The sequence below is a fragment of the Homarus americanus genome, unplaced genomic scaffold (genome assembly GCF_018991925.1).
Source record: "Homarus americanus isolate GMGI-L3 unplaced genomic scaffold, GMGI_Hamer_2.0 scaffold57641, whole genome shotgun sequence".
Lineage (NCBI taxonomy): Eukaryota > Metazoa > Arthropoda > Malacostraca > Decapoda > Nephropidae > Homarus > Homarus americanus.
Genome location: NW_024714553.1, coordinates 2681 through 12663, shown reverse-complemented (window position 1 = coordinate 12663; position 9983 = coordinate 2681). Strand labels below are relative to the sequence as shown.

At 43.7% G+C, this 9983-nt stretch overlaps 3 protein-coding genes across 3 annotated transcripts; 1 reads left to right on the top strand and 2 right to left on the bottom strand.

Annotated features, from left to right (window-relative positions):
- Positions 1–110: 110 nt before the first annotated feature.
- LOC121879015 (probable elastin-binding protein EbpS) lies at positions 111–2135 on the top strand. Its single transcript, XM_042385473.1, has 2 exons — positions 111–807; positions 1423–2135. Exons 1-2 carry the CDS (start codon positions 445–447, stop codon positions 2095–2097), a joined length of 1038 nt encoding a protein of 345 aa, XP_042241407.1. The 5' UTR covers positions 111–444; the 3' UTR covers positions 2098–2135.
- A 522-nt stretch (positions 2136–2657) lies between these two features.
- LOC121878982 lies at positions 2658–3119 on the bottom strand (the record flags this gene model as incomplete). The annotated part of the gene is given in 1 exon segment (XM_042385436.1): positions 2658–3119. A coding segment is annotated over 1 exon segment (275 nt), but the record flags the coding sequence as incomplete, so codon positions are not given.
- Positions 3120–3179: 60 nt separating this feature from the next.
- On the bottom strand, positions 3180–5940 carry LOC121879041 (transcription factor E4F1-like). The gene is made up of 5 exons (XM_042385527.1): positions 5741–5940; positions 5296–5387; positions 4979–5149; positions 3310–4616; positions 3180–3215 (listed from the first exon to the last, which is right to left on the bottom strand). Exons 1-5 carry the CDS (start codon positions 5755–5757, stop codon positions 3180–3182), a joined length of 1623 nt encoding a protein of 540 aa, XP_042241461.1. The 5' UTR covers positions 5758–5940.
- Between the last annotated feature and the right edge of the window lie 4043 nt (positions 5941–9983).

The following is a 9983-nucleotide window of genomic DNA, read 5'->3' as shown; positions in this document are numbered from 1 at the left end:
AACAATGCTGGGTTTATTTTTTGGTATTCGATCTCAGATAGATCTTAGGAAACTGGATTTGTATCGTGTAAAAAAAAATCACCCCTACCACACCAGCCTCCTCTCTCAAAAAAAATCCTTCCCACACCCTTACCCCCGAACCCCTCCTCTACCCACCCCCACCCCCCCTTTGACCCCATCCCAAAAAAAATAATCCCTACAATTTTTTCCGTTTGTGGTCTAGTGTAAGATTTTTATGTATTGTCAAATGGTAATAAAAAAACCATTGGCTAAAAACTGAATATTTTTCTTGCCCCTTTTGTGTTTGTTAATTTTAAGGAATTTGTTTGTTTGTAAGGAATTGTTTGTTTGTTTTGATGAGATTTTAAATTGCCTTGTGAGGAGGTGGAAGACTGTGGGGGGTGTGTTTAATGCACTGTGTAGACCTTTTCCACACACACATGTATGTACTCTGGAAAGTGTACACACCTTAAACTATTATCCCTGGTAGTACAATACAGTAATGTCTCCTTTAGCCAGAATTCCTCAAACTCAGAACTCTCCTTTAGCCAGAATTCCTCAAACTCAGAACTCTCCTTTAGCCAGAATTCCTCAAACTCAGAACTCTCCTTTAGCCAGAATTCCTCAAACTCAGAACTCTCCATTAGCCAGAATTCCTCAAACTCAGAACTCTCCTTTAGCCAGAATTCCTCAAACTCAGAACTCTCCTTTAGCCAGAATTCCTCAAACTCAGAACTCTCCTTTAGCCAGAATTCCTCAAACTCAGAACTCTCCTTAGCCAGAATTTCAAACTCAGAACTCTCCTTAGCCAGAATTCCTCAACTCAGAACTCTCCTTTAGCCAGAATTCCTCAAACTCAGAACTCTCCCTTAGCCAGAATTCTCAAACTCAGAACTCTCCAGAATTCCTCAAACTCAGAACTCTCCTTTAGCCAGAATTCCTCAAACTCAGAACTAGCCAGAATTCCTCAAACTCAGAACTCTCCTTAGCCAGAATTCCTCAAACTCAGAACTCTCCATTAGCCAGAATTCCTCAAACTCAGAACTCTCCATTAGCCAGAATTCCTCAAACTCAGAACTCTCCTTTTAGCCAGAATTCCTCAAACTCAGAACTCTCCTTTAGCCAGAATTCCTCAAACTCAGAACTCTCCTTTAGCCAGAATTCCTCAAACTCAGAACTCTCCTTTAGCCAGAATTTCAAACTCAGAACTCTCCTTAGCCAGAATTCCTCAAACTCAGAACTCTCCTTTAGCCAGAATTTCAAACTCAGAACTCTCCTTTAGCCAGAATTCCTCAAACTCTCTTTAGCCAGAATTCCTCAAACTCAGAACTCTCAGAACTTCAGAACTTTCCATTAGCCAGAATTCCTCAAACTCAGAACTCTCCTTAGCCAGAATTCCTCAAACTCAGAACTCTCCTTTAGCCAGAATTCCTCAAACTCAGAACTCTCCTTTTAGCCAGAATTCCTCCAAACTCAGAACTCTCCTTTAGCCAGAATTCCTCAAACTCAGAACTCTCCTTTAGCCAGAATTCCTCAAACTCAGAACTCTCCTTTAGCCAGAATTCCTCAAACTCAGAACTCTCCTTTAGCCAGAATTCCTCAAACTCAGAACTCTCCTTTAGCCAGAATTCCTCAAACTCAGAACTCTCCTTTAGCCAGAATTCCTCAAACTCAGAACTCTCCTTTAGCCAGAATTCCTCAAACTCAGAACTCTCCATTAGCCAGAATTCCTCAAACTCAGAACTCTCCTTTAGCCAGAATTCCTCAAACTCAGAACTCTCCTTTAGCCAGAATTCCTCAAACTCAGAACTCTCCTTTAGCCAGAATTCCTCAAACTCAGAACTCTCCATTAGCCAGAATTCCTCAAACTCAGAACTCTCCATTAGCCAGAATTTAAATTTCCCAAGGGCCACATTTTCCAGAAATACCTCAACAAAATTTCCAGTACCCAGAAAATTCCAGGGATGGGGGGATATTTTTGCCAGATTTGTAAGTCGTCTGGTTACCTGGATATCTGTCATTCCTGGAAGTGTTATGGACCAATTGTTCCAGCTAACAGATGCGTATATCACTTTCATAATCCCCCAGAATTTATAAATAATATCCAAGTCACGTTTTTCCTTCACTTACCAAATAATCCAGAAAGAAAAAAACACAATGTGATATTTCTCAAAGTAAATCATTAATAATTATACCTTAATGATCCTAATTACCAAGAATTAATGAGGATTTTCATAGTTTTAACCCGAGCGGTGATTGGTGGTTCCAGTTTGTGTTTTGGGAGAGTCGTTAAGATGTGTAAACGAGGCTACGGGTGATATTATTTATGGAGTTAGGTCTACATTGATCACCTGTTGATTAGCCCCCCCCCCCCCCGAGTGCTCACCTGTAGATTAACCTCCTCAAAACCGTCTAGGGGGGGTTAATCTTCAGGTGAGCACTAAGGGTTTAAGTCATAACTGTCTATATATAATCCTGAACCAAATCATAAGGGCACAGTGAAGGAAGGAAGGTAGGTGAAGGAGGGAAGGAAGGTAGGTGAGGGAAGGTAGGTAGGTGAAGGAGGGAAGGAAGGAAGGAAGGTAGGAATTAATCAAGAGTTTGCTGACCATGATATAAAATTACAGTGAAAAAAAAATGTCGGAAAAAAACCAAAATTAAATATACATTTATTTGAGGAAAAAGGTCGCCATGTTGACAGCTTACCTGTATGGCGACTCCTTCCCCAGGTGAGATCCTTAGTTATGGCAATACTGGAGGTAAGGTAACATGATCAAGTGGTTCATTAGTTATGGTGATATACTCCAGGTAGGTGACATAATTATCATACAGTAAGGCAGTTCCTCAATTATGGCAACTCTCCAAGTGAGTGACATAATCTGCCATACAGAAGAACTGTTCATCACACAAGGGGCATAGGACCTCCAACTGGGCCATACTGAACGACTCATCAACAATATGGCCAGGTAGATTCTCACCTTCTGCGTCTAGTTCTAATATGGTCGGGAATTCCTCCACTGAAGAAACTACTCCTGGGGTCATCTTGCTGTTCTCTGCCTGATTGGTGGTGTCAGAGGTAGTGGTGTGGTGGCAGCTGGGGGTGTCGGTGTGGCAGCTGGGGGTGTCGGTGTGGCAGCTGGTAGTGTGGTGGCAGCTTGTGGTGTCAACATGGCCGCTATTTATCGTGGTGACCATATCGTCCGTCTGGTGGATAACTGCGTGAGCGTCGGATGTGTCGTTCTCGGCGGTCGTAATCAACGCCTCCTGGTTATCCGTCCCTCGTTGGTCGACGTCGGTAGGGAGACAGACTTCGGTACTCCCCGGGGTCACTAGGTGTAGGGTCTTGACGTCGTATTCCGTCTGTACGTTCACCGCGGCCAGAGGCTGTACGTCGATGGCCCCTAGTTGTCTGAGGCCGTCCCCCGAACCCTCTGTGAACGCGTGATGGCCGCAGATGCCGACGTAGGAGTTATCGCTGACCTTCAAGAGCATGAGAGAGTCGTCGCGGCTGTCACATGACGGCACGGCGCACTTACCGGTACTTGACAGAAAAATACACGATTCTTGCTTCTCGGACGATGCGTTGACGTCTTTATCCGACGGCTTGAACGATTCTAAACGATTATTCTCCAGTAGGTTATTGGTTGGGAAGGTAGTTTTAACGACTTGGGGGTGAACGAGCATCTGTTGAGTACCGTCTTGGGGGTGAACGAGCGTCTGGTGAGTACCGTCCTGGTGGTTAACGAGTGTCTGGTGAGTACCGTCCTGGGGGTGAACGAGCGTCTGGTGAGTACCGTCCTGGGGGTGAACGAAGGCCGGTGAGTACCGCCCTGGGGTGAACGAAGCCTGGTGAGTACCACCCTGGGGGTGAACGAAGGCCTGGTGAGTACCGTCCTGGTGGTTAACGAGCGTCTGGTGAGTACCGTCCTGGGGGTGAACGAGCGTCTGGTGAGTACCGTCCTGGGGGTGAACGAGCGTCTGGTGAGTACCGTCCTGGTGGTTAACGAGCGTCTGGTGAGTACCGTCCTGGGGGTGAACGAGCGTCTGGTGAGTACCGTCCTGGGGGTGAACTAGCGTCTGGTGGTTAGACCCAGACTGGACGCAGCTGGGAAGAGAAACATCCTGACCGTCACCACCAGACTGTATTAAGATGGCGTTGGAACCGTCTTTAACCGGGAGAGTTAACTGCTGTTGCTGAACCACCCCGTTGACGCCTCCTCCTGCTGACACGACGTAGATGACGCTCAGAGGCAGCGAACTGGACGCAAACGACGACTCGTTACCGTCCTTACTCCCTCCAACGCTCGTACACTGACTAACAACCGTCGGCACAGACTCCACCTGACATTCAACGACTTTACCTAACTGCTTCTTATTGGTGGAAACTGTAACTCTACTTTTAACCTTACGTAGAGTCGACGTCTTGGTAGCGTCGCCATCTCCCTCCGCCTGTTTCCTGATTGGCTTACGGTCTTTCACGACGCTGCTCAACCCGTCGTCCTGATTGGCGTTCTGATCTCCGAGCGAGGGTTTCAAGTGTTTTTTCTTGTGTACGTAATATGTGTGTCTGTACGCCGTGGCATAACCGCACACGCTACACTGATATGGTTTCTCGCCTGTAGACAAACCAGAGAGACAAATCAACGTGACAAATTAATAAAATCGTAATGAATTTTGTTATTAAAGATGATGAAAGGAGAGAAATTGACCCATATATATTGACTGGTAGTGGTGATGGTGGTGATAGTGGTAGTGGTGATAGTGGTATTAATGGTGGTGATAAACTCTAGACAACAGTGGAACAAGAAATCATAATGTAAACAAATTCCAAACATCCATTACTTGACACATCTGACACACAAAACATGACACCCACCACTCGACACCACCCCATCCACACCACACACCACACCACACACACCCCACACCACACCACACCCACCCCATCCACACCACCTGACACACCCCACACACTCACCCCTATGGCTGTTCTCATGGTAAGTCAGCTGATCTTTGCCCTTGTAACACTTGCCACAGTAAGAACACTGGTACGGCCTCAGGGTGGAATGTGCTGCCCTGCGGTGCTTATTGAGGTGAGATGTGCTGAGATACGTCTTGCCGCAGTCAGTACACACGTAGGGACGGATACCTGTGGGAGAGAGAGGGGCTGTAGGGATGTGTCTGTGTAAATAGAGTGTGTGAGAGAATGTGTATACAAATGAGACACACATACATACATACATACATACATACATACATACACACAGGTAAGGCCAATTAATGACCCAGACTTACCTGAGTGGGTGTCTCTATGCTTGTACATATACGACTCTGTACTAAACGTTTGTCCACATTCTACACAGGTGAACCTATGCTTTAAGTGGTACCTGTTGGGATGAGATTAGGTTAGGTTTTTTTTACATTTGATGGTGAGAGGGTGTGGTGGTAGTGGTAGGCGAGTTATGGTGGTGTGGTGGTGGTGATAGTGTGGTGTGAGACGGTGATAGTGTGGTTGTGGTGGTGGGTTAATGGTGATAGTTTGTGGTGATAAATGGTGATATATCAGGAATAGAATAAATAATACTATATATATATATATATCGATCATTAAAACAAACGAAAAAAAAAAAAACGTAGAATCCGTCTTTCCCGGTCAGCATTTCTTACGAACAGATGCTAAATAAAACACCTCACAAACAACAACAAACACAGAGGGTAAACACGACACCTCGGACTTTACCTATAGTGAGAGGTCATGAGGCCAGTCGTGGAGAAGAGTTTTCCGCAGCCGTCGAACGTGCAGGGTATTGTCTTGGGCTTATGTACGGAGGTCAGGTGTATACGCAGGGTGTGTCGATCTGCAGGAGAGTGTCAAGATAGGTTAAAGAAACTAAACTTTCATTCCCTAGAAAGACGAAGAGTGCGGGGAGATATGATAGAAGTATTTAAGTGGGTGAAAGGAATCAATAAAGGGGATATAGATATAGTTCTTATAATATCCGAGCAGGATAGGACTCGGAGCAATGGATTCAAGTTGGATAAGTTTAGGTTTAGGAGGGAGATAGGAAGGAACTGGTTCACAAATAGGGTGGTGGACGAGTGGAACAAGCTTAGCAACTTTGTAGTAAGTGCTGGAACGCTGGAAAGTTTTAAAAGGAGGCTAGACAGGGTGGTGGACGAGTGGAACAAGCTTAGCAACTTTGTAGTAAGTGCTGGAACGCTGGAAAGTTTTAAAAGGAGGCTAGATAGGGTGGTGGACGAGTGGAACAAGCTTAGCAACTTTGTAGTAAGTGCTGGAACGCTGGAAAGTTTTAAATGGAGGCTAGATAGGGTGGTGGACGAGTGGAACAAGCTTAGCAACTTTGTAGTAAGTCCTGGAACGCTGGAAAGTTTTAAATGGAGGCTAGATAGGGTGGTGGACGAGTGGAACAAGCTTAGCAACTTTGTAGTAAGTGCTGGAACGCTGGAAAGTTTTAAATGGAGGCTAGATAGGGTGGTGGACGAGTGGAACAAGCTTAGCAACTTTGTAGTAAGCTGGAACGCTGGAAAGTTTTAAAGGAGGCTAGATAGATTCATGGATGATAGAGAGTGGTAGAAATCTCGACAGAGCTGCCATGAACAGGCCAACCGCCTATTGCAGACTCTCTTATTATGTTATTATGATGTAAGAAACGAGAGATTTGAGAGTACAGTATTTGGATGACATGCAGATTAGGACCCCAGTTTATTTCACCTTGGACAATAATAATGACAACAATAACAACAGTAATATATCCCAATTAGCTGGAACAATTGGTCCAGAACACTTCCAGGATGACAGATTTCCAGGTAAATCAGATGACACTCAAACCTGAAAAATATCCCCATCCCCGAATATTCCAGGTAATGGAAAATGTTCAAATTTTCCAGAAATGTGGCCTTGGAAAATCTTTTCCCAAAGGCGAATTTCTGAAAATTCCGCTATCGGAGAGTTCAGAGTTTGAGGAATTGTGTTAACGGAAACATTACAGAGTTGATGACCGATAATAATAACAATGACAATAATAATAATAACAATGACAATACTGTAATAATAATAATGACAAGAAATAATAATAATAATGATTGATAATAATGACAATAATCCTACCCCAAAAGATTTAAAGCACAGTCGCACATAAAAGTCATCTCTGAGGCGCCCGTGTATTCTCCTCACGGATCCATATACGATGACCAGAGTTGAACGATGACCCGCATCACACAGATAAAGCTTGGGGTGTCTGAGTGTACAGCTTGGTGTGTCTTGAGAGCTTGAAATATGGTATGGTGCTTATTAGGGTTTGGTGATTTGGTTACTAAGTTTATTTTGGTTTTATTGGTTAGGTACCTTAAAGCTTATTTGATTTCATTAGACACCTAAGCTTATTTTACCTTAAGATTGACTATGCTTATTTTACTTGAATATTACTCACCAAAGCTTATTTCACATGTAGATTTGCCATCCAAGCTTATCTTTAATTGATTTGCTCCCCAAGCTTATTTCATCAGAAGCTTTCATACTGCCAACCTTATTTTACCTGAAGCGTAGCCATTCTAATGGACCCTCGATATAATGGACTTTCATCTCTATATAGTTCATTAAATAGAGGTTTTACAACTAATGGACCCTCGATATAATGGACTTTCCTCTATTTACATCATTTTCTATTTAATGGACTTTTCAGCCTAATCCTTTCCTAAATTCCAATTCCTGCTAAATCGAACTTTTCATATTTCCGTCAATTTAGTAATTTAGTTCACTAAATCGAGCAAAAATAGCCCCAAAAAATTCTTCCTTTATATTGAGAGTTTGTGATATCGATTCGTAAATCTGGAGTTTGTTATGTAGAAGAACGCCATTTAACGCTAATCGCTTAAAATTACTGTTTAAACCACACCCACAAATGAGGTGCCAATATTGATTTAAAAGAATCGCTTTCATTTTACGAAGCCAAATCTGGGGCATCGTGGTGGAAATAAACAATATTTAAGTTTCCTGCCTCATGTTTACCGCCAGACACCTCTCTGGGCATGCTATACGACTTCCTGGCACCCTCACGCACTCCCTGCACCCTCCGCACCTCCTGCCTCCCCCTCCGCACCCTCAGTTTCACCCGATGCTTCTAGTGAACGGACGACTCTGCTCTAACTACAGGTGGGGAAAGACCTATTTTTACAGCATAAAAAGATGAAAACTAAATTGAGAGGAAGTGAGTGGTGATGGAGTGGGGCATAAGAGAGGTGGGCGTGTGTGGTACCATGAGACCACCCTCTCACATCAGCTGATCGCTAGTAAACAGACCATTCACGCCCGTAATTTTAGCCCGTGTTTCAATATACAGTATTTGTTTATCCTGTGATGGTCTGAGGTCTGCCCAGACCTCGATCGGAGATGTAGGCCCAGTGACACGAGGCAACAGAGAGTACCAAGATATACACAACAGTACCACAACATACCACACAGGTCAGTAACCCTCCAGCTTTTATCTTCACTACAGGTAATACTCTCTGTATATATATATCATAAAACATATATTTTTCCCATATTTATCAGTTAATTAAAGTTAATATAGTTTTTTTTATATCAAGTACCAAACTAAATTATTCCACTGAAAGCAGTATTTGATGAAGTGAGGAATCGGTTTAAAGCGACGTTCTTGGGAGGAGGTATCTCTGTTATATCGGCGCTTCTAACGTATAGGGTCCTATTAAATATAGACCTGACTGTATAGGGTCCAGTTAAATATAGACCTGACTGTATAGGGTCCCAGTTAAATATAGACCTGACTGTATAGGGTCCTGTTAATATAGACCTGACTGTATAGGGTCCTGTTAAATATAGACCTGACTGTGTAGGGTCCTGTTAAATATAGACCTGACTGTATAGGGTCCTGTTAAATATAGACCTGACTGCATAGGGTCCACTTAAATATAGACCTGACTGTATAGGGTCCAGTTAAATATACCTGACTGTATAGAACACAAACTAACACACCTCACAATTTAAAATGAAGGCCTTGTCACACACACCCCACACATTGGTGCGTTCCTTGATGTGTTTGGATAGTATGTGACGCTCCACGGCTCTCGTGGCTAATCGCGAGTCTCAAGACAGCTCACACATGAACGGCTTCTCTGTAATAGGCGTAATGGGGGTCACTAGTGGTTATTAAGAGGTCACTGAAGGTCACTAGTGGTTATTAAGAGGTCGTTGGAGGTCACTTGGAGGTTATTACAGGTCGCTGGAGGTCACTAGTGGTTATTAAGAGGTCGTTGGAGGTCACTTGGAGGTTATTACAGGTCGCTGGAGGTCACTAGTGGTTATTAAGAGGTCACTGAAGGTCACTTGGAGGTTATTACAGGTCGCTGGAGGTCATGTCTGGTAGAGGTGTTATTTATTTTTTGGGCCTTAAGTTAATTATTTTGATCCGATGTTTAAGAAAAAATTTGTAAATGACATAAAATCCTCTTTCAAGCTTTCTTTCAAACTTTCTTCAAACTTACTCAACTTGTAATTTGAAAGTTAATATTTTAGTTATTAAATTCAGGATTAAAATAAGCCATAACTGGAGACCCTTACACACTTTCTTCCTAATCTTACACACACCCCAACACACTTTTTTACCCTAATCCACGCACTCCCTTGGTTTTAGTCAGTAGGAAAGACTTCAGGAGACAAATTTTGGCTTGATGACCCCACGCTGTTGACCTGACGGCCATGTGACCTCACGATGACCTCACCACTGTCACCGCCCTCCTGTAATGTGACAACACAACAATTAATAACCACACCATCCACATCACCCACACCACACCACCACACACCACACCACACCACCACTAACCTTTCAGAAAAACAGCAGCTGAACCACCCACCATCTATAACCTCCTAATCCACTCTCATCCACCACACCACATGCCCCATCACCAGCGGATGTCTCTCCCTCTCAGCGACGCCCAGTAGC